General features: G+C 41.7%; 3 protein-coding genes across 8 annotated transcripts; 2 read left to right on the top strand and 1 right to left on the bottom strand.

The window, feature by feature from the left end:
- The first annotated feature begins 91 nt into the window (after positions 1 to 91).
- Positions 92 to 6090, top strand: LOC4326488 (importin subunit alpha-1b-like). Of its 4 annotated transcripts, XM_015765878.3 has the most exons (12): positions 92 to 389; positions 499 to 595; positions 1954 to 2045; positions 2266 to 2397; positions 2508 to 2693; positions 2777 to 2940; positions 3029 to 3107; positions 4594 to 4725; positions 4898 to 5025; positions 5123 to 5478; positions 5541 to 5559; positions 5650 to 6090. In XM_015765878.3, exons 1-11 carry the CDS (start codon positions 171 to 173, stop codon positions 5555 to 5557), a joined length of 1602 nt encoding a protein of 533 aa, XP_015621364.1. In that variant the 5' UTR covers positions 92 to 170; the 3' UTR covers positions 5558 to 5559; positions 5650 to 6090. The 4 variants fall into 4 exon arrangements, with proteins under 4 accessions (XP_015621364.1, XP_015621362.1, XP_015621363.1 ...); XM_015765876.3 differs by having other exon boundaries at positions 5123 to 5559; XM_015765877.3 differs by lacking the exon at positions 5541 to 5559.
- A 3657-nt stretch (positions 6091 to 9747) lies between these two features.
- On the top strand, positions 9748 to 12337 carry LOC4326489 (GATA transcription factor 23). The gene is made up of 3 exons (XM_015765880.3): positions 9748 to 10063; positions 10194 to 10292; positions 11598 to 12337. The coding sequence occupies exons 1-3, from the start codon at positions 10043 to 10045 to the stop codon at positions 11871 to 11873; spliced, it is 396 nt and encodes a 131-aa protein (XP_015621366.1). The 5' UTR covers positions 9748 to 10042; the 3' UTR covers positions 11874 to 12337.
- Positions 12338 to 21350: 9013 nt separating this feature from the next.
- On the bottom strand, positions 21351 to 24101 carry LOC4326490 (uncharacterized). 3 transcript variants are annotated; one of them, XR_010738928.1, is made up of 8 exons: positions 23791 to 24101; positions 23530 to 23596; positions 23406 to 23445; positions 23138 to 23270; positions 22442 to 22513; positions 22271 to 22351; positions 21780 to 21880; positions 21351 to 21685 (listed from the first exon to the last, which is right to left on the bottom strand). XR_010738928.1 is itself a non-coding variant. In XM_015774941.3 (8 exons), exons 1-8 carry the CDS (start codon positions 24055 to 24057, stop codon positions 21619 to 21621), a joined length of 789 nt encoding a protein of 262 aa, XP_015630427.1. In that variant the 5' UTR covers positions 24058 to 24101; the 3' UTR covers positions 21351 to 21618. The 3 variants fall into 3 exon arrangements, 1 of the variants encoding a protein (XP_015630427.1); XR_010738927.1 differs by having other exon boundaries at positions 21780 to 21841; positions 21958 to 22351; XM_015774941.3 differs by having other exon boundaries at positions 21780 to 21841.
- Positions 24102 to 24307: the final 206 nt, after the last annotated feature.

The raw sequence follows: 24307 nt of genomic DNA on the forward strand, positions 1-24307 counted from the left end.
GTTCTACGCGCGTCAATAAAAATCCATGGCACCCAACAGCAACCGCCTCCTCTCCCCTGTTTCGAAGCCCCCCCCACAACACGGGAACCCCGAATCTCCCCACCTCTCCCCTCCCATTCGACTAGGGTTTTTCTCTAGGGCTTGGGGAACCTCGGCGAGGCGCGTCGGCGATGTCGCTCCGGCCGAGCGAGCGGATGGGGATCCGCCAGAAGGGCTACAAGGCGTCGATGGACGCGGCGGAGGGGCGGCGGCGGCGGGAGGACATCACCGTGATACTCCGCAAGGCCGACCGCGATCGCGCCCTCAAGGAGAAGAGGCGGCGCCCCACGGCCACCGCCGCCGCCGAGGGGTTGCCGCAGGCGGCGCACTCGTCGGCCATCGAGAAGAAGGTTAGGTTCGGGGTGGGGGTCCGGGGCCTCGGTGCGTGGGTGGGAGCCTTCCGTCGGGGGATTTTCTCGTGGTTTTTCCTGATCATTTTTGCTGTTTGTGTCTGCGAAGTTGGAGAGCCTGCCGATGATGGTGCAGGGGTTGTACTCGGATGACAGCAGCATGCAGTTGGAGTCGACCACGCAGTTCAGGAAGCTGCTCTCTGTCGGTGCGTGTTGCTATTTGCCCCCCCCCCCACCCCCCACCCCACCAAAATCCCCGCCCCAATTTGAATTGCTCCCTTTTGTTTTGACGAAATTGTAGCGAAACTATCATGCTTTTGTAAAATCGTACTGCAATCGATCATCGTGGCTCATGGAATTTTTGTTCAATGTTCATGCTGATTGACTTCATTGCTGAGGTTGCGCTTAAAACAAAATTGTAGCGAAACTCTCCTGGTTTTGTAAACTTATTATTGTGCAATTAATCATCGTGGCTCATGGAATTTTTGTCCAATGTTCATGCTGATTAGTTTCATTGCTGAAGCTGTGCTTAAACAAAACAACTTTGCTATACGCCCGACGCATGTGTCCGACGCATGTACGACTGAAACGGCGGAAAAAACGAGCAATGACGGTGTCAGATATGACTACGCGTCACTGGGCCTCGTTGTTGTTTGCTTGCGTACTGCGCTTTCTGTACACTGAGGCCAGAGGCTAGTCCGGCTGAGACATGTATCGATATAGCTTAGGTTGCTATTAAAATGATTCACTCCAGATGTTAGATTAGTTTAGGCCTTCAGGATGTGAAACCAATATATTTTCACAGCCATAACATGCAAGTCCTCTAAAAAAAGCCATAACATGCAAGCAAAAAATGATTGACCAGACTTGATAGAAAAGCAAGGCACCACGGCTTCAATTTCCATATTCATGGCCAAAATCAGTTGAAAAATCAAATATGGCCATGTATATGTTTGCAAGCATGAAAAAACAAGAGATGTTGAAAAACGAATTGAGATAAAAGATTAATAGAATTGTTCATGGGGCCTAGAAAATCAGAGCCTAAAATACCTTCTGTTAGCTTCAACCTGAATACTCTGTTGTGGTTGCCGCAAAAAAATTTTTCTGATTAATCTTAACTGATTGGTATGGATAGGAGACAAAGGGGATTAGAATGAGGGTTTAGGGTGAGAAAGCAAATGTAGAAGATGAAAAGTCACGGCTGTGTATAGAGTAATATCGAGAAGAGGAATCGACGCTGGAATATGGAGCTTCGGCTGGAGTTGGGCTTTTAAAAGGCCCAACAATCACAGCCCACTAAGTTAAACAGCTCACGCTCACAGATGACGGCGTTGACTAGTTGTACGATAGTCCTACAAATCTGTCGTGTGTATAGCATTTTCGTAAACAAAATTATAGCAAAACTCCCTTGGTTTTGTAAACTCCTACTGCAATTAATCATTGTGGCTCAGGAATCTTTGTTTAATTTTATATGCTATTTGATTTCAATGCTGAAGCTGCACTTGAAATTTATGTTAACTATTCCCGTGAGCTGCTATAGTTTATGAGTAAATAAATGTTTCAGACCATTGTCCTCCAATTGATGAGGTGATTAGATCTGGAGTGCTCCCTCGCTTTGTGGAATTCCTCACCAGGGAGGAGTACCCCCAGCTCCAGGTTTGTATCTATTACAGCATATCAACAGTTCCATTACAGCTAAGAACATAGTATAAGCCACGAGTGAGCAAAGCAAATTGATTGCTTGTTGGAAAACTGAAAACTACATTACCGTTGCTCCTCAAACCTAACAATGCAGGCATGCCACTTTATATTATTATTACTTACTATGTTAATCACTAGCTGTTCTCTGAGTCTTATCTTTTTTCTGTGGCTTCAGTTTGAGGCAGCATGGGCTCTCACCAATATTGCTTCAGGAACAGCAGCCAACACAATGGCAGTTATTGAACATGGTGCTGTGCCCATCTTTGTGAAGCTCCTCAGCTCACCAAGAGAGGATGTCCGTGAACAGGCATGGAAGCAATTGATAATCTAAGTTTGAACATCTGAATTCTTATACCTATCATATGGTTGGTATCATATAGGGAAGTTTAACAGAGTTATTTTGTTTTGAATTTTCAGGCTGTCTGGGCCCTGGGAAATGTGGCTGGGGATTCCACAAAATGCCGTAACCTGGTTCTTATGCATGGTGCAATGTTACCGCTACTGCAGCAGCTCAATGAGCATGCTAAACTCTCGATGCTGAGGAACAGTGCCTGGACCCTTTCTAACTTCTGCCGTGGCAAGCCGCAGCCTGACTTCAAGCATGTATGATGGTGCCTCTAATGTAGTACTGATTTCATATGTTGTTTCCTTTTTCTGATTGATTTTTTGGTCTGAAAATTTATTAGGTTGAACCTGCGCTTCCAGTGCTGCGGGAGCTCATCCTCTCTCAAGATGAGGAGATCCTAACGGACTCATGTTGGGCACTCTCTTACCTGTCAGATGGTTCTAATGACAATATACAAGCTGTGATTGAAACTGGCGTGTGTGATTGGCTTGTTGAGCTCCTTAGGTAAGTTTGTTTTCTTTTTTGTTCTGTTTTTTCATTTCATAGATCTAAATTCGAGGACTGATACATGAACAACTACATATTGATTCAGCCATCCTTCACCTGTGGTGCTCATTCCTGCTCTCCGCACGGTTGGCAACATTGTAACTGGGGATGATGCGCAGACCCAGGTTCTTTTTTCTCTTTTCTAACTTGGGTTTTATCTTTTGTGAATCTTTGTTGAGCTGCTAACTACTTCATTCTTAAGTTCTCAAAAACTGCATACGAAATATATGGTCAGATGTGTTTATATTTGAACCTTTGGCTGATTTTCAGTTAACTTGTTAACTTTTATGAAAAACATCATACTCTGTGTTGCATGATTAAATAGCATTTTACCTTAGAATTGTATTAACCATATCTCCTGATACATTTGTTGTCTATCTACTGTGTCACTTCTCCTGTCAGAGTAAATTAACCAAAACTGCAGATACTGGACAAAATTATTTGCAAAACTACGGATTTAATCCACAATACTATGGAACCACAGATTTAGTGCTGACTTTAAGCATGGTATCATGAAATTATAGATTTAGCATTCAATTTACTTCAAATTGCTGAATTAAGGAGTTAGATCTTATGATGTTGTCCTAATGGGACTTTGAAATGAAATCTGTAGTTTTGGTATACCATGCTTAAATTTCTGTTTTTATAGCTCTCATTCTAAATTGCTAGTGTTGCAATATTGTGCCTTACATATGTGGTTTTGCGAAAATTTTGCCAAAATATCTGTAGGTTTTCTACATCTACTCTTTCTGTTATGCTGTAGGAACTAGTCCTTCTGGTTATTAGCCCCTCCATGCACTGCTTTAAGGCATATTTTGATTTTGTATAAAATTTATACCAATAGATACATAGTTAAAAAATTCTTTATGAGAAAACTGATGCTCAAATTGGTGTTAACTATCTGAGCACAGAGGAGCATTTATTTTTCATTTGGTTGTATCCTCATTTTTTAAATTCGTAACATGTTCATTTTCACTATGATCCAATGTTTCATCTGGTAATTCCAGACTTTAATATTGCTGATGTGCATCCCTGAAATTTGAGAAAATCATATTTCCCTTGCAAACTGCTTGCCTTGTCAAACCTATCATAAATACTCGCAAACCTGAGTGCTTAAATTGCAATGGTAAATGGGGAATTTATTCTTTTTTAAATGTCATAATTCTCTTTGTTCATACAAGAACATTTTAGTGCAATTGTGCATACAAGAACATTTATTAATGGTAATGATGTCATTGGTGTTTGGTTGAATTCTGCTGTGAAAAATCTGCTTTTAAGTCCTTCTCACTAGGTTACTCCATTACTACTGATGTTTGATCAAAGTAGTAGTCCTTTGAGTAGAGAAATCTGTACAGTACACTGAGAGGTTAATGTTAGTTTGCCCAACACATGCATCCCTGCCATCCATATGCTTGCACATAGTAGCGGTGTCTGTTACTAGGAAATAATGTCCACATTTTTCTGTTTATATTTGCAGTGCTCAGTTTACAATATTAATGTTAATACTACTGCAGCAGCCTTGCCTGTATATTGTGTCATGTTATGCACATCTACTACTGATTAATTAGTTTTTGTTTTATCCTTCCTTAATGTTTCTTCTCCCTACCACAGTGTATTGTTGGTCATCCCCAAGCACTTCCCTGTCTTTTCAATCTTTTGACAACAACTCAAAAGAAAAGCGTCAAGAGAGAAGCTTGCTGGACAATCTCCAACATCACAGCTGGAACTAAAGAGCAGATTCAGGTTTGTAGCTTCACCAATGAAAAAAACATGAGAAATATGCTTATAGTAATCGTGTCATTTGCAGCTCTAGAATATATCCCCTTGTTGGGAAGCCTTCATTTTTTGAAAAGCACTAAGTAGTATCTTGAAAGGTATACCTATCCATTAGTAACATTCAGAAATTTGCTTGTAGGCTGTGATCGATTCAAACATAATTGCTCCTCTATTGCATCTGTTGCAACATGCTGAGTTTGATGTCAAAAAGGAGGCTGTTTGGGCAATTTCTAATGCCACATCTGGTGGGACATTCAATCAGATAGAGTATGAAAAGCTTGATGACAATTATTTATATGTGCTTTTGCTCATTTCTGTGCAACTAAATTAGCAACTTCTTAACGACACATCATTTGTTTACCAGGTATCTTGTTAGTCAGGGTTGCATCAAGCCGCTTTGTGATTTACTTGTTCACCAAGATTCCAAAACAGTGTTAACTTGTTTGGAGGCCCTTGATAATATCTTGAGGGTTGGGGAGGCTAAGAAGAACTTGGGGGCTTGTAATATGAACATATTTGTGCCGATGGTTGATGAAGCTGATGGCTTGGACAAAATTGAGGATCTCCAGAACCATGACAATGTTGAGATATATAATAAGGCAGTTTATGTGCTTGAGTCATACTGGGTGCAGGAGGATGACCAACAGCCCTTTCTTATTCCATCTGTATCTGAATCTGAATCTGACAATGAAATGTTTCAGTTTGGCAGTTTCGGTAAAGGTAAATTTCTATTCACTAATGGTTGGAACTGTGAATCTGAATCTGACAATGAAATGTTTCAGTTTGGCAGTTTCGGTGAAGGTAAATTTCTTTCTATTCACTAATGGTCGGAACTGGTCAGTCATTGACTCATTGGAGTTCTTATGACTTTATTTTTTTCTTTTTGAACAGTGCCCGATTTGGATGGAAATGCACCGTAGCTGTCTGTTCAGGGGGCTTTCCAGAATCGGAGAGTCAAGTTATCCGAGTCATGGTTTGGTCCTGCTAACTTGTTATGAGGCAGCAGTCAGGGTTCGTCCGATAAGAGCAAGGTCAGGGTATGGCAATTAGGTACATTGCTTTTGTGTGGTTCGGGTGTCTTGTGTATAGCGGTTGGTTCATATGGATTATGGTTCTCCACACAAGGGGGTGGGTACTGGAAATTGGTCGGTCGGGGAAGGGCATACTCTTGCTTGTGTTGTCGGGTTAGCTATTACTTTTACCTTCCTTTCAGTAGCGTAAGCTGGTATGTCTGTGGAGGTAAAAAAAAAAGGGAAAAGACAAAAATACTTGGAAGCTGTAAAGCCATAGTTTACATTGTTGTTAATCATGAGAACCCAGTGGGTTTTGGAATTCTTACGAGTCCCGTCGCTGGAACACAATTTTGTCTGCACTGTTGTTTTTTCTTACTCACCACTATCTATCTGGCGATCTACCACGTCTGAATGTGGGTTCTGACTTCTGAATGTGGGTTCTGACTTCTTTTGCTAAGCATTGACCTTTATGTGGATTGGGTTGGAACTGATAGTACAGAATCGACTGGCCTGATTATGCCTGTGCCGATGCCTCGAGGCCCTCGATTGGAAGTTAGAAACAAGAATGTTGTTCGATACAAGTCTGAAGTGTGACTGCTTTCTGCTGTTCTGCAATTCTTTTTCTGTGCCTGCCACTCTGTTAGAAATCACTGCAGCGCTCGCTTAATAGCCTCGTGTAAGGGAGAAGAGAAGCTGCCGTCTCAGAGCAAGTACTATGCACACCTAAACACTTGCCTCAAAATAGCACATTGATGAGGTGGAGAGAAGAGGAGAGAGAGAGAGAGAGAGGAGTTAGACAATCTTCACACAAACTTAAAAATAGAGAAAGGGGGAGACAAGATTGAGCAAACAAATAAAATAAAACTATTGGGATTAGTGCACTAGAATTAGCATAGATGTAATTTATTATACATGTTACCTCTTCATTAATAAATACTCCCTCCGTTTTACAATGTAAGTCATTCTAGCATTTATCACATTCATATTAATATTAATGAATCTAGACATATATCTATCTACATTCATTAGCATCAATATAAATGCTAAAATGAAACGGAGGAAGTAGCTAAAATTAGATGTGACATCTGTCTCTTTTACTACTACCATATTTTTAATTCATTGCAGCAATCATGATTCATGCCTGGCTCCCTAGCCGAAGATTCTTGTGCGCCAAGGGGGGCAATTGTTCAGCTGTTCATGATGCGCATGCAATTGTCAATTGTGTGCTAGCTCCAGGTCCAGTTTGGAGTACTTTGTCTGTGCTGCCCTACTGCGTTTGGTACGGTGCCCCCATTATTGGCCTTCATCTCATAACCTTCTTTCTCCCTAACCAATCATCACAGAATTTACAAAGTTGAAACCCATCCTACACAAATCATTAGTGCACAACACATATCTATGCATGAGCAGCTGGTCGACAGCTGGGTGAGCCTTGGATTGCAGTGGATTTTCCCTCTCAAAAGGCCGTACCACCACCAGAACAACTTTTCAGCTTTTTTTCTCGCATATTTTACACCTGAGAGTTGAGAGTTCTAGTGGGCCTGGTGGTCCTGATGGAGCTTGTTGTTTAGCCTTTGTTTAGTTTATGGTTAAGCTTCACTCTAATGTGGATGTTTACCTATCCCCTTATCCTCTGGGACACTAGCTGCTTCTATGCAAATATCTGGCTGAGAGCTAATCTCATGTACAACCTTTGTTTGGCTATCTGTGAAGTTGACAACACAATCTTCTTCCTTTTTTTTTTACTTTTTGGTGGATGATTGTTTTGCCAGGAAAGTGAGTACTTATAGTACAATTTTATTCTTTTTTGGGTGATTATTGTTGGGAAGAATTTGTGCCGCAAAACATTGGAAAACATTGAAGGGATGCTTACATAAGCTTTTGTGGTCTTCATGGAATGTGATGCAACGGAGTTGGTGCAGTAGTTGACTAGTGAGTATAACGTTGATGAAAAAGCGAGGAAGCATGCTCTCGTGAAAAAAGAAGTGTACTATACAGTTTTAAGCTCTTGTATTTTTCATGGAACAGTCAAGGAAATAGTAGTTGAGTTGACTAAAACCCAACTTAGCACACAAGAAATGGAAGAGATATAAATAAATAATTAAATAAATAGAAGTGGAGAATATTCGAGCGCCACATAATACTACAGGTGGTACAAATGATAGAGAAGTCTAGATGTCCAGCCATGAGCTTTACAAATGAAAGATACAATTTTGTCGACGATTTTATAGTTTGATGGGAAATATACATACCTTTTTTGGTTGATTACCTTTTCAAGGGCTTCAACGCAAAGTTTCTTTTTTTTTGTTCTTTTTAAACTGAATGTAAAGTTTCTTTTGAAGCATGATAGATTGATTAATAGCCTATTTGGAGCGCACTATATATTCTTAACCTTACCACGAGATATCGATCAACTTGTCAGCGATATCTTGATCATGTAGACACCTTTGGATTATTTCTTCTCATAAGTGACCCCTAAAGACGGTCTTGCAAAGTTATGTGAATGCATCTAGCCGTTTTTAGTTGTTGGTTGCTTTGGATAATTTCCGAGTTGTAAACTAGTAGGATGAAATAGAAAACGTCAAGTTAATAATTTCTGAGTTGAATATCTGAATTAATACCCTTCAGAATTCAAGACGAATCAGCATTCACTCCACAAATAAATACTACGTTGGATGAAGCATGCCACTGTTAATTTCAGCACAAAACCATTTTGAGGAACAAAGTGACGTTTTGCTTTGTTCCTGACGGCGATTTTGACCTCTGTACACTGCAGGAGAAAAAGGTTGCCCGTGAATCGTGATACACAAAGCCGCTGTGATGACGGGTAAGCCATGACGTCATCTTTGATTTATCCATTTCGGTGGTTGCTTATGTGTTGTTCTACACTTTATGACCACTTCGATTTTGTAAGAAAAGTAGTTAGTACTAGATTAACTGAGAAGCAGAAGAAAGAGTTGGTTTTGATGACAGCAAACGAGAAACAGATAAGCTAGGGACTTGAACTCGTGCTTTAATTTTCCCTTTTACTGCTTGTCATCTCTGATTCTCTGCTTATGTGAACGTGACTGCTAATCTTACGTCATCATTGGTTATGGAGGCACTCGATGCTTTGTTATTACAAGAGCAGGTACAATAGCAGGCTATAAGTCAGCTACAAATATATTTTAAGAAGATAAATAAGGAGAAAGAAGAGCAGCGGACTACAGGTTTGTAGCCAGCTGTAGCACGGACTCTAAGACGTAGTGTGTATATGATAGATGGGACCAGATATTAATAGTGTAGTATATAACTATTATATAAATGAGCTATTAGATTGCCTATAGATGGATTAGAGCTAATAATTGGCTATACTATTAAACTTGCTCTAAACGTCATCAATCAATTGATCAAGTAACCATTTGAGCATCCACACGAGATGCTTACATAACAGAGGGGGGGTTTAATTTTTCTTTTCTTTTGCAAAGGTTCCCGATCACGTGGCAATATTCTGCTAGTGTCTTTAATTGTTGCTGTAAGCATTTAGCATTGAATAACATTACCAACATCAAAATCTTGATCCTTTATTCCAAAGTTGACTCGTTCAAGGACCCAAATGTGACCTATATATTTAACACTGGTAAAACATTTTCTTTAAGTAAAGAAACATGTTTATATAATCATATATTTAGGACGGATCCAGAATTAGGCCCTATTACGCTTCCTTCTCTCCCTTTTCTTTCGTCTCCCCTCTCCCCTGTTCTCATGTTCTCACTGGTAATTCAGCAGAGTAGGGGGACTTGACTTCCTCCAGCAACCACTGCGTCCGTCTCTATATGTATTGTGTTTAAAAAGTTAAATTTAACATGTCACGTTAAATTTAAGAAAATTTTGATGGCTAAAATTTAGCTTGAAAATCCAGCAGAAAGTGCTCCCGAGATTTGCCGAGAAAGCGGCCTCCCTCCGCCGCCAATGTTACAAAATCTTTTTATTACCATCCAAACGGAAACGAAACCAGAATCGCAGCCATATCTTCCCTTGTCCATCCGCCAACGCCACGTCACCTCCTCCGCTATCCCGCGCGCCGCGCGGCGTACATACGTCTTCCTCACCTCACCTCTCCACCGCCTAAGCCTCTACCTTTCTCCTGCTCCTTCTCTCGTCTTCTTCCTCCACAACTACTCTCTCCTCCTCCTCCTCCTCTACTACACGCTTCATCAACAACACAGAAGCAAGAACTAGAGAAAAAATACGAACGATTCTCTTCTCCAACCAACGCTGTGTTAATCCGGATGGGCTCCACCGATCGGAAGGTGCGTGCGTGCGCGCGTGCGGCTCTCTCCGTTGTTTCCCTAGCTTGTGTAATCTGAGTTTTGGGTTTGTGTGTTCTGGGCTCGATCAATTTCTCGTTCAATTTTTTCTTGGTTGGTGATCATCATGTAGGTGGTGGGGATCGGCGTGGCGGAGGAAGGGAGGAGGAGCTGCGTCGAATGCCGCGCCACCACCACGCCCATGTGGCGCAGCGGCCCGACCGGCCCCAGGGTGAGTTCTTGATCGATCGATCGATCGATCGCTTCCCTTGGCTTTCCTCTTCGGTTACTGTGTTCATCATCGTTATGATCAGAGTCAGGCAGATTGATTGATTGGGGATTAATTCTGGACTGCCGATCGATTACATGATCATGACGTAGTAGTTGTACTTGTATATACATGCATATTAATTTTTATCTCTGCTCTTGTGGTGCAAATGATTGTTCCGTTTGTTCGTGTCATGCTGTCAATCTGTGCTACATGGTCGATCATCTCATCTATTAGTAACTTTTACTTTGTCCTAGCGAAGTTTTGATCCATTAAATATGGATGTTTAGGGACGTCATGATCTTTATTTTGTGGATTTTTATCAGGTATTTATTTATTTATTTATTTTTTTGACTAACAGGTATTTATTTTCTTTAGTGCAATCTGTTCTAATCGGGAAATGCTAATCTTTTTTCTGTATTTTGGTAAAAAATAATTAGCAGATGCTTTTAGAGAATGCTAAACTGATTTTTGGTGCACTTGAGTAGTACCGCTAAGATTCTAATGTTGGATGATCCAATGGAAACATATATGAGCTGCAAAGACCGAGTCAAAGAGGCTATCTTGTGCCCTTCACTTTAATCATAGACAGCTAGAGAACTAAGTACATTGCATTAGGAGAAAGTTCCTACCACATTCCACCATATGTCCATATCTAACCTGCCCCTGGCCTTCAGTTTGTTTAGCTTCTTAATCAATGCGCTGTCAACAAGATCATTAGCGCAAACACGCTTTCGAAAGTTTCCTCAAGTCCCCTTTTAGTGGCACAATGATATATATACTTGAAATAGACTCCGAGAAAATATCAAGTTTTCTGTTGACAGTCTGTGCTTACTTGATGTCTTGTTGGATTTAGGCATTTAGCACAGGGGGTGGTGGTGACCTCTTGTTTTGGTCCAATCTATCATGACTAATCTTGTTGACATTTCTCTCCATTCAGCTGGGTTGCAACTTGTTGGTTAGTTGAGCTGTTCCTTGCAACAGAGCTAACCACCAAACCAATTGTGTACATGGAGAGAGAGAGAGAGAGAGAGATGCTTTATCCATTTCGATTCTCTAATTGGAATATTTTTCATTTCCACCCTTAATGTTTTCCTCAATTCCATCCCGTAGCAACATTAGGCACAAAAGCACGTGTAGCACTAAGGAAATAAAGTAACTAGATAGCCAATAATTGGCAGAAAGGTGATTCTTAATGTTATCCCTTTTGCAATAATAAATTCAGATGCGTCGATCCGTTGATCCTTATTTTTCAATTTCTTATCGCAGTCTCTATGCAACGCTTGCGGAATCCGGTACCGGAAGAAGAGGAGGCAGGATCTTGGGCTGGACCTGAACCAGCCACAGAAGCAGGAGCATGGTGAGGTAATACCTGAAGTAAAAGACAGTAACAGCAACAGCAACAACTGCAACAGTGGGAGTGGAAATAGCAGCAGCAACTTGCAGGTTGTTCCGAAAAGGAGGCTTCTGATGGGTGTGGAGGAGGCTGCATTGTTGCTAATGACATTGTCGTCCCCATCTGCATCCACATTGCTACATGGCTGACAATATCCTGCTCACCCCCAATCGCCAAATGTACATAGTACATACTACATACAAAGCACACACCACCAATGGTTCCAGATCATACAGGTTTCTTGGTTTATCAGGATGAGATAGGGGAGGGGCCCTATCTGAAGAAGATGATGATGATGGGATAATGTGAGGGATGGATTTGTGGCGATCTGATGACTCCGTCTGCTCCTTCTCCGTGCCGCTGTATCGTAGATAAATTGATCATGTCGACCTTATCTGTTTGTGATTGTGGTAGGATCCATATGATCAGAGGTCCGTTGATCTCACTCACACCCTTCTTTTTTTGTCCTTTTATTTTTTATTTCCTTCTTTTTTGTTCTTCGAATATGTACATCGATGTTGCCCCCTGTGAGGGAATGATGGTCAGAAGGAGACATCGTTCCTCTTCATTCTGAAATAAAAGTGAAAGTAATAAAGAATTTATTTGTTCATCACACCTAGACTACGTTTGGCACTGGTTTATTTCTACTTTGAATTCAAAACTTTTATGAAAAGCATTCTAAGGTCAGTAAAGATTCTCAATTCTCGTAACTGATTAGATCCTGCATCACAAATGCAGCATAGCCTAAGTGCATGAATTTCATAGGAAAAAGGTTCTAGGTTCAATTCTGGCAAAAAAAAAAAAGAAAAAAAAAAGGAAAACTCTGCTTTCCAAAATCCAAAAGGTCTTAGTTTGCGTAAAGATCAAATCGCTGTGGGAAGGAATCAGTCACCGAAAACCAATAAATGTGGTCAGCTAGCTGAGAACGGACCAAAACTGACATCGTTTGAGTGTTCTTTTATTCACTTTTCACTTCAGGGCAGATGTTGCTCAAGGTAGTAAGAGCAGAATTCCAACAGATACAAGCAAGATTCAACATCTCCAAAGCCATCGGGTAAAACTGCAAATGGATCGACCGACCAATTCACTTATAGCATAAATATAAGCGGGTAACCCACACGTCAACCTACTTAATTACTCCCTCCGTTTCACAATGTAAGTAATGTGACTTACATTGTGAAACGGATGAAGTATTCTATATAAGTGGGTTCACGGGTTGACCCACTTGCGTCCTTATAATCAAGGAGTAACATAAATTTCCTATTCAGCCTCACCGCAACAGCAAAATACTAATGTACTCTCGTGAGGATGATTGTGACCACAATTGTTGAGATTCTTCATGGCCACAGCTTGAGCTTCGTACTTAACGTACAATTGTGGACGGCCAAAAAGGGACATATATGGATGGTCCCCGAAAGGAAAAAGGATTGATTGGCCAAGGATGTTCGTTCGAATAGATTTTTTTTTTCATGTGAGTTCCTTCGAATAGATGGACCCCTTTGTTCAAATATCGACGGTCGCGGTTACCGATCATATTAATCCATTTTTCAATTTTTTAGACTAACACTTAGTTAATCACATGTTAATGGGTTAACACCGTTTTTCGTGCGACCCGAACTCAGCCATAACTTTGGATGGTATGTGGACACCAAACCAAAGCAAGTAGATTGATTTAATTCGAGTATTTGGATGATGGGCTGTGGATTCAGGTAGGGCTTCGTTTTCGGCACTGTTCCCTCGAGTCTGGGGGCCCATGATACTATTCGTCGGCATCGCCGGTGATACACTGTGTTGGGGCTGCGAACGGGACCGCTCGAACCGGCCGATGTTGGTTCCTGTCGTCGTCGTCGTCGTGGTGATGCGTGATGCCAATAGAAACACATGCTCGATGGCCGATCGATCTTCAACTGTCCGGAGTTAGTAAACCAATCAAATGAGACTTTGATCACTCCGCAGCTATAGGATCTCACTGTCACGTGTCAGCTCCAAAATTCAAGGATTTGATAGCTTGGATCCGGAGCTTGTAACCTGAACCACGTCTGTGTTCGTTTGGGTTTAACCTTTTCTCTGGTATGGAAAAATACACGATGAATTAGCGTATGATTAATTAAGTATCCGCTTTAGAACTTAAAAATAGATTAAATATAAACTTTTTAAAAGAATTTTGTATAGATTTTTTTTAAAACGCACCGTTTAATGACTCGGAAAACATGTGCTCGAAAAATGAGGGAATAAAAGTTGGAAAAGAGTAGTAGATTGCATACTAGGAGCAACTACAATAACATGCTATATGTGAGCTATAAGCACGGATGGAGGAGAGAGTAAAGGAGAGAGAAGAAAAATATACTATAGATTTGTAACCAACTGCAGCATGGCCTCCAAAATATGTGTATGAGAGGTGTGCCTATAATATATATTAATATAAAACTACTAGGTGAAACCCCAAGTGTTGCCGCAGAAGTTTAATATGATAATAATAAGTAAAAGATAGTGCGTAAGATAGTTTTAAACAACGTAAGCTTACATAAACATAAGTTTACATAAGTTGATGCGATTTAAATTTAAATAGTACGTAGAATGATGATTCAAATGTAAAAGTAAGATGATAAAAGTAAGATGATATGACTTTATGAGAGAATAAAAGAATGAAGATAATTTAGACCATACATCTAATGGCTTAAAAAAATAGAGATTAATGATGATTCAAATGTAAAAGTAAGATGACGTAACTTTGTGAGAGAAGAAAAAAGAAAGATAATTTAGACTATACATATAAGGGCTAAAAAAAATTGAGATTATATGGCTTAATGAGAGAAGAAAATAAGAGAGATAATTTGAACCATATATTAATCATTTAAGGACTACAAACAATTAATGTGATCTGACTTAATGAGATAAAAGAAAAATAAATAATCTAAGTGAGGATGAACTATACAGGAATATGAGATATTATAAAGAAATAATGGAGAGATATATTGAAATATTATGTGAATTATGTGGGATGATTTAACATGCTTATATTTTAAATCTCTAAAATTTAATAAATTATTAAATTATAGATAATATAGCATACTTGTATGATGCTTAAATGTAATAATTATTAGTGGATAATGATGTGGCATCTTTGCATGTTAAGCTTTAAAAATTAGTGAGTATAACTTTGTACTAAGAGAGTTGTATGGGTAAGCTATTAAAGTGATTGTATATGGTGTGTCAATTTTTCAGCTAGTAACTGATTATACTATTAAACTTGCTCTAAGGATGTGTTTTAAGTCTATGTTTCCAACATCACCTCTCTTGTTTTCTGTCTCTCCCGCCGACCACCTCTCCCCTCCTTCCCAAGCTTGGGAAGAAAAAGAAAGAAGAGGATGCTAACACGTGGGCCCTACTTTTTTCTTCTCACTTACATGTGGACCCCATATTTTTTTTAAATTTTTTGTTGACTAGGATGCCACGTCAGCGAAACTAGATATCCATACTACTACGAGACCTAATTGCACGGTTTTATATAGGTTAGAGGTGAAGATTTATAGTATTGGAGAGAAGCTCGACATATAGTTGAGGGATGGCAAGTGGACTTATTAAAAATAGGCTAACAATTATCCGTGGGTTGACTTGTGCGAATCCTTGGTTTTGTTTGATAAGGCCGAAATGCCTCATGCACTCCGATATTTTAGGTCGGCCCATTCCAGGGGAAGGCCTGTGAATTCGGCCTTGCCGATGGATCGCTGTGAATCCAACGGAAACATGCTTCAAACTGTACTGAGTTAATGAGCCAATAATCGGATGGACCTGGCGCGTACGTGCCTTTGTTTGTTCCTATGGACTACGGATCATGGCAGCAAAACAAGTTTTGAACAGAATATATACTTTGATCACTTCGCCGCGATGTCATTGTCAACTCGAAAATTTTGTGAATTGAGCACTTACAGCCAAATTCGGCCGCTCTGCTAGTGGCAAACAGATACACATAGCGAGCACATAAAGGGCATGCAAGTCCATCTCGGGCTCTCTGTCGCACAAAACCACATAATTAAATTTGAAAATATATTATTCATTCAAATTTTTTTAGGAATATTCGGCATGCAAAATTTTTTGTAGAAATATATTGTCGATCTTGTACAACCGTTACGCGAAAATAACGTAGACGTGACATCGCGAATGGTATCACGTAGTCTTGTGAAACGAAAGAGCGAGACCGGACAGTCTCGCTGAACCAGGGAGCGATTTCAAATTGATTAATTATTCAGATTAGCGTTTAATTAATTACTAATCAAGATAACTAATCACTAATTGTTGTTAGTTAATAGTTAACTAGTTAATTAATCACTAATCAAATGGAGCCGTTGGGATGGTGTTGTTGATTGGTTCAGTGAGACCGTTCAGGCTCGCTCTTTCACTCTGCGGTCTCGCACTTTTCTCATTGGATTGACATCGCACTACGTTATTTTCGTATAACGGTTGTGCGGGTGGTATATCTCTTAAAATTTTTTTTTGCATCCCGTATATTTCTGAAAAAAAGTCAGTATATTTTCAAATTTAATTCCAAAACCACATGGCTGGCCCGTCTTACCCACCGTTGACTTTTATCAATGTTACACTTTCTGTTTCTCTCCGTGTGTACCGGCAAGTTGTCCTATATATATCTCTCTCTCTCTCTTGAAATAGAGGCAAGTTTGATTGGTCTATTGGCCTAATTAAGATATTGATGCACGCGATTACTTGGAAGATGGACATACAGGGGCCAAGCTGTTTCTTTGCTTGTTCAAACGGGTGTACGGAATGAGACGGCCAGCCTGCTGAACTTCGTATTCAGGAAGCACCCACAGGATCACAGAGGCCACCTTGAGGAGTTGAGGTGTTGATAGTACGGAACTGTTGTAGCATAACAGGGGGACCGATCGAAGAGAGCAAACAAAATGTGTATAATACTCCAAGTCGAGATAAGATAACCGTAGCATACGCTTGCAGTTGCCGCGTACTACGTTATTACTTCCTTGCCTTGATCGATAGCCTTGACCTTGCCGAATGATCTTGTGGATCCTTTGTCCTGATGAAGCGATGATTCAAGTGATCCGTTGAACTGCATGCAGGTAGGTATACGTACGTTCGTTCTTAATTTCTCTTCTCATAACCTTCCGATTAATTAATTGCTTGGATATATAACACCTCTGTAAGGTGAAAACGACGACATCGATCGATCTATGGTGTTCTAGTTCAGTGATAAATTGCTAATTAGATTTGATTGGCTAATCTGAGCCGACTAGCTAAAAGCCTAAGACTGTCTACCTCAAACTGTTAATTCTTGCTCTTGCATTACTCGTTTATTAGTTTGTACACTACTTCTCATTCGGTTTCTGGCCAAATATAGTAGTTTTTGAGGCAACTCTTGAATGAATCATGTATATGCAGATCTAACAGATAAAGAAACAACAGCTCAACGATGTCAATGTCAGGGCCTCGAGAAGCATGCGACGTCACAGGGTTGGATGAGTTCTACAAGCGCATGCAGGCGCGAGTGTGGCGCACGCGAGGTCAGTTGATCTTCGCTGCCGCCGTGGTGACGATCCTTGTAGGATCAGGCGTCTACAGCCGTCGCCACCGGCGCCATGGTTTCGCCCGCTTCGTCTTCCTCGGAGCCTCTACCCTGTACCTGCCTGTAGTCTCCTACCTCGTCTCCGACATCGGCGGTGAGAACTGCGGCCTGCCAAAAGACGTCAAGGAATGCAAGGACATGAGTGCGTTCTTCCTGGAAGCATGGGCGATCCTTGCGCTGATTTTCGGAGCAAACAGCTTCGTGATAGCTGCTGCTGATGACCATGGAGGTCAAAATGTTCATCGTCCCGTCGCGGAGCTGCTTGTTCGTGCGATCTGGACCTCTTACATTTCAGTTCACCACTTCAGAATTATTTTTCCACTTGACCGTGTCTTCATTTCGATGTCGTGTGGCTTCGTTCTTGTCAGGATTGTTGTCAAGTTATATGCTTTCTTGAAGGCGCAACGCTCGTTCGCGCATGGACGCAACCCTCGCCTGATTGCTGGATACATGGATCAACTGAAACAGGATATCATGAGCAGCAGCAGCAGCAGCCACCACGCGCAAGCTGTAAATGTTGCGTTGCCACTCTTAGTCATGGGGGAGGATGAGCAGCAGGTGGAGGAAGGCCCTCATGGCTATCGATTTAGAGACAGGAAGGGAAATGAAAGCCTGGTCACCATCGGTAAAGTTCAGATCATGTCATCAACGGATGGTGTTTTGAGCTCATGGCCGCCACTCAAAGATCTGTGTTTATCATTCTCGCTGTTCAAGCTGCTGCGGCGAAGATTTGCGAGGTGTGTAGTTGTGGAAGAAGGATCTGAGATTGGCCCAAACATGGTGTGCACATTATTTGATAGTGACACTGAACCTGAAAGAATTGTCAGTATTGTCGCGGATGAGCTATCTTTTGCATGTGATTTTTACCATTCATCGCTCCCAGTATCCTGTTCAGTCTTCTGGTTATTCGTATTAAACATCTTATTCTCCTTCGCCGGCACAGCATGCTGCTTATTTATTGCAATACGCACGATTCAACATGTGGTTTCGGTAGCACAGGTTGGGCCAATGTCATCAGATCCATTCTACCATCAGATAACCTGTGTGTTGATATGCGGTAAGAATGATCAAGCCAAACAGTTCGGATCGATTTTGTTTTTCATGGTGCTATCATTCCTCTTTGTGATAGTACTAATTTTTGATGAGGTATGGGAGATTGTCTCATACATGTGCTCAAATTGGACCAAAGTTACCTTGATTTGCTACTACATAACCAAACCCACATGGCAGCAATCTCCTCGCATGCGGAGATTGATTCGTTGCGTACTACAATTTCGATGCAATCTCTTGGGCTACTGGAGTGACAAAATGGGCCAAACCTCCCTAATGGATACCAACATGAATATAGGTCCAATTGTTAGAATTAAACAACTACTCGGACTGCCAGTCCAAACTAAGCAAGTGAAGATACCAACAGAGGTGAAGGCTGCAATTATCAACACTCTCAAAAGCCAAAACTGGAGACCAACTGATTGTATTACATCACTCCAACAAAGCCATATCGGCAAGAGTTTTTCATGGGCTTGCAAAGGAGATGGCACATCTGATGTTATTCTTGTATGGCACATTGCAACTTGTATCTTCGAGATCAGGCATTCGACTGAGCCTTTGATTGCAGACTCAATTAGCAATAAGATCACCGCCACTTATCTGTCACAGTACTGTGCATACTTGCTATCATCTGCTTCTGAGCTACTGCCAGATGACAAGGCATGGTCGAAGAAATCATATGAATCTGTTAAGAAGATTGTCGATCCCATTTTCAGTGGCCGGAATGATAAACCTTTGGAATATGAGTACATATTACTATTGTTGGTTGAAAAATCCAGGAGCGATATGATATTGAACAAAGGTTTAACTCTTGGGAAGCAACTTGTGGAGGGAATTGAGGATGAAGAGATGGGATGGACGGTTCTTGCTGGGTTTTGGTCAGAGATGATATTGTACATTGCCCCCTCTGACAATATTGATGCTCATAGAAGGGCCATTGCCAGAGGAGGTGAGCTGATAACAATTCTATGGGTTTTGCTTACTCACGCTGGGATCCTCTCCAGGGCCAGTCCTAGTAGTGGTGTTTAATTGATTTCATTATGTTCCTTTCATAATGATATTGCCTATTGTCTTGTCGTATGCTATTAATCATTTTTGCTCATTGGGGCTAGGATCTGTTTTTCAAATTAAATATTAGAATTATGATTTACTTATTCTTTTCACTCTGCATAGCTAGTACTACTAGCATATCATGATGCCATGAATGTAACCGAGACGAGCGTTTGTTTTATATTTGCATTACATTTTTCGGATATGGTTTATGGCACATTAAATGCAGGGATTTTATCTATCACATTCATGGTTCTGTCCATATATATAGATGACCGAATGCGAGAGAGAGAGAGAGAGAGAGAGAGAGAGAGAGCAGGAATGGGGGAGGAAGATGCATGGATTGCTCTCTTCTTTTCTTTCCTAGCATAACTAGCAAAGATCGATCTCCATGCGGTAGAATGAGAACGATCGGAAAAAAAGAATGATCAAATTTCCGTTACAATATTTTTTTTCTCAGAGACAGTATTGGAACGGCAGAGCTGGACACGCTAACAATATCGGAACATAGAAATATACAGAATGTTCTTACTCAATCCCAACAACTACACCGAAAAAAATTGACGTGAGGTTCATCGTCGTGGTGATATCCTACGCGACCCTGCTCGTGATCGACGTGAGGTTCATCGTCCTCGCCGTCTTCCCCTTCATCGCGCTCGCCTTCATCGCCGCGCTGTGCGTCGCACTGATCCGAGCTGAAGCTGACAATGGCGGCGAGCCTGGCGCAAGCAGCAGCAGTGCCAGTTCGGCTGCTGCAACTGATCGCGAAGGCAACAAGAATACGACGACGACGGCGGCCGAGGAAGCCGAGCAGCTGACGGCGATGTCGGTTGTGCCCTACTGGGCGCTATGTGTGACGGGGCACGGCCCGCGCCACGGACCTCGCCGTCACCCAGTTTCTCCTCTTCCTCAGCGCCACACTGGGCGCGCTGGTCCTGATGCTGACGAGGCTCAGCTGGCTGTACGACGCCGGCGTGGCTCCGGGCGTCGCGCCGGCGTCGCGTGAGAGCTAGCTGCTCCGCAAGGCCTCGCTCGTGGTGCTGCTGGCCGGTGACCGTGCACGCCATGGCCGCCAAGCTGCTCGGCGAGAACGTTGTGCTGCTGCTCTGCGTGCCGGAGCTTGTCCCGGCGCTTCTCTGGTCCAGCCTTCACCTCGATCGACCGGAGCAGCACGGTTATCACCGTGGACACGATCAAATCGAACAGAAACGGGCTAGTTGTCTTCCTCGGCGCCGGGGCGGTGGCCGGGTTCGGCTACCTGGCGGCCTCCATGGATGAGCATGGAGTCTCCAGGTGCGCGATGACTTCGGTGTCGTGCGTAGTTTCAGGGCTTCTGGTGTACTACGCTGTGTTCATGCTGCGTCAGTGGCCAAGGCCACCGTCTCTTGTTTGGAGGAGGCCGTCCAGGCCAGCTACTCAAGTTTTGGGCGGATGCTCTACTGCTAGTAGCGGCTGCGCTGCTGGTACCAACATCCCTGGCTGCAGTCCGGCTTCTGCATGAACAAGCGCGATTTCTGCACTGAAAATTTCTGGGTGCTATGTCTGATGTGCCAAACAAATGAATCGTAGTAGTGAGGTTTAAATGTCAAGAAAATATATACTGTTTTTAGGCTTCCGAATCAGTACATGTATTAATTAAAAAAATAATGGTTCAGACTTTCAGAATCATTTAACTATACTTGGTGATTCACTCACTCTGTTCTTCTGGACGAAGAACCACCGATCAACTGATTATAAGTTGCTTACTTTGTGGAAGAATTACTCAACAAGCATGGGAAATGTTATGAAAATAAAGATTCATTCAATGAGCATCTCAACGCTTGATTTGGTTTCATTTCTCATCTTTCTCAGAGGTTGAATCTTTAAAATGCTTCCACCGTGTTTGATCAGCCATTTCAGTCTCGTTAAAAGGGAAAAAAAGAAGAGGAAGAGTCCAGATCACGCGAGATATTTAACTAATTGCCACTCTTACAAATGACAATTTAGGATTTGTTACTGGATCTACATGTCATAGACACATAAGAGCCGTTACGTCATTGACTGTGAGTGGCAATGTGCTATTTACCAAATCTACAAAAATTTGAGACCAAGAAGTCCAGTTAAATACAGTGAGCCATGGGAAGAACATACCCAAGATGCTTCCTATCTGTTGGCTTCAACAAGAATGTTTAGGTCCACTTGTTTGTATAATACTTCTGTCACTCCAGAGTCCAGTTGCGGCATTGACAATGAACTAGTGCAAGTGAAGCCATGTAATCACCGGACCTAAACCAAGAATTATCCTGTTAATTCAGTATGGCTGAAGACTGCACAGTTAGTGAAATATATCTGTACTTTGGAACAGGTGGGGATGGAAGACCTTGATCCATATGGTGACCTGCATGCAGCAACAATGTGGGACTTTGCCAACTCTGCATCCTTCTGTTCAGTACAGAATCAAAGTAGTAGTAGTTCAATGTTCTGAATGTTCACAAAGTAAAGAGACTTTTTAAATTTTAATTGCGATTGCCATGGATAAGAGAAGAACAGGACACTACCTAGTACCTACTTGCAGGATGTGTCAACTGCTCATGTTTAGAACTACTCAGTCTGCTCGTGTTTCCGGTATATATATTTCATTCAACTGGCTATGCATCAATTATAATCTATATGTGTGAGTGATCCAAGGACTACAATGGATATATTTATAAAATAGAAAACATCCCACAAAGCAAAAAGAAAATATAGCGTTGACGAAAACCTGTTAAATGTTGTACTGGGGGAAGTTCAGTAAAAAAACTATGAGAAAATATGTAAATAACCTAATAAGAATGCAAATGTTCACAAGAAGGTTTGTGATTTTAATTGTACCTGAGATTCATAGTAAAGTCCAGTGTATAATGATGAATAGAAAATTTCACCTTCAGAACCACTAGAGAAATTTGAAGCCAACTGAAGATGAAAAAGAAAACTAGCGTAAATGTTTATCAGAAATTTGTAAGAACAGGTGAGATATGTTCATTTATCATCAAATCAAACAACCTTTTCAGGGTCCCCACCATCTTTGAACAGTGCATAAGCTTCTCGCATTACAGACCTTGAGTCTAAACCAACCTGAAAGTGAAGCGCAATAAAGTTTACATTTACCAGCAATTAGTGTGGGCTGTTTACACATAGTGCTGCAGGCCATTTATATTTGGGAGAGATTTGTCAAGAAGAATATTAGAAATTTGTACATGTAGGACGCGTTATGTCGTATGCATAGAAAATTTTAAGAAATTTATAAATGTGGTCATCATCAAGTGAGTACGGACGCCCAATAGCACTGTATTCGTTTAGTACTCTGCCAGCTGATCTCAGCTTAAGACACTTTTAGTCAATTGATAATTTGAATTTGTTATGTACTGCAGTCACCATGGAGGCATAGATGTTTCCACAGCATATATTATGAACGATTCATTAGATTTGAAAGCTTCAGTTTTGATTGCTAGAATGAAGTACGCAATGTAAAGATAGTGTATAATGGACAGTAAAAACACCATTTAGGAAGTTAGTTCATGCCAACAAACTAAATTGATAAGACCATGAAAGTCTACAGAAGTGGCAAAGATTTTGCATCTTACTTGAGGACATTAATTACGTACTTCTTCACGTCACGCACCATACCTCATTAGTAAGAAGTAGAACACATCAAGAAATCTAGCATTCAGAAAACATATCTTTAGCTGGAAAACTTACCTCCAGGAAGCGCTTCCTTGCTTCGTCTACCCCATACAGCTGAGCTTCACAGAGAAAGCACCATATCGACTCCTCAGTGTCATTCGGGTTGGCAGCAACATCCAGCCTGAACTGTTCTGCACCTTCTTCGAACCTATCCCAGAATTTCGATCAATTAAACCAAGGATAAAAGAGATGGTTACACATGGTTTAATTTCAGTCCATGGCTTGAAATTATTTGGTTCAGTTTCCAGAATCTATGAACCTAGTTACTATCATGATAATGCACCTGTCCAGGTAGTAGAGTGAAAGCCCCCTTTGCCAGAGATCTGAAACAAAGCACAATTGCAGCCAGTTGTACATTGCTGACTCACACTCTGAAATCTGAACTTTGAAGTGTTACAAATACATACATTTCTTCTGCCGCTGATCGAGCTCAATTGCCCGATCGAACTCTGCTACTGAGCCAGCTACATCTCCCTGTAATGCAAAGATAGGACGAACAGAAAAAAAAAATTCAAGAACCCTCACGCAATTTATCGAAGCTAATAACAAAAACAGCTTCGCCGCGCAGCATTACGGAAGCAGATATTGGCTGAGACGAGGGGTTTATCTGTAATTACAGAAAATAAGTGGGAAAAGAATGTGAAAGAAAAATCCCCTTATCGTCGCACCTGCCTGAAGAGCTGCATGCCTCCCCGGACGGCGAGCGACGCGGCAGCCGCGCCGCCTGCTCCGCCACCGGAAAGGAAGTCCCAAATGCCGGCAGCCACCGGGAAGAGGAGCCGGCGAGGCACCGCGGGCGTGGCCGCCGGCGGAAGTGGCGAGGAGAGGAGCTTGGGGCCCACCGGCTGCGCCGAGCCGACGCGGCCGCGGGCTCCGGCTGCCGTGGGGAAGGGGAAGGACGCCGGAGAACGGACTGACATGGAAGTGGATGACATTTTGGAGGGAAGCGAACTCCGTTTACCAAATGCCCAATTGGGATAGGAAAAAGAAAAAAGGGAAATACGCTTTTCAAATCATTGTGTACAACGTGTGGTGAGTAATAATCACGATATCTTCAGGAACTCGGCCAGGTCAATCGAAAAGGTAATGGCCGTAAGAGTCGATAGATGTACAAAATTAGATCCCAAAAATCCTATATTGAAGTATATAATGGATTGTTGCCTAAAAAAAATTGGCAAGCCACAA

Source organism: Oryza sativa, chromosome 1 (genome assembly GCF_034140825.1).
Source record: "Oryza sativa Japonica Group chromosome 1, ASM3414082v1".
NCBI lineage: Eukaryota > Viridiplantae > Streptophyta > Magnoliopsida > Poales > Poaceae > Oryza > Oryza sativa.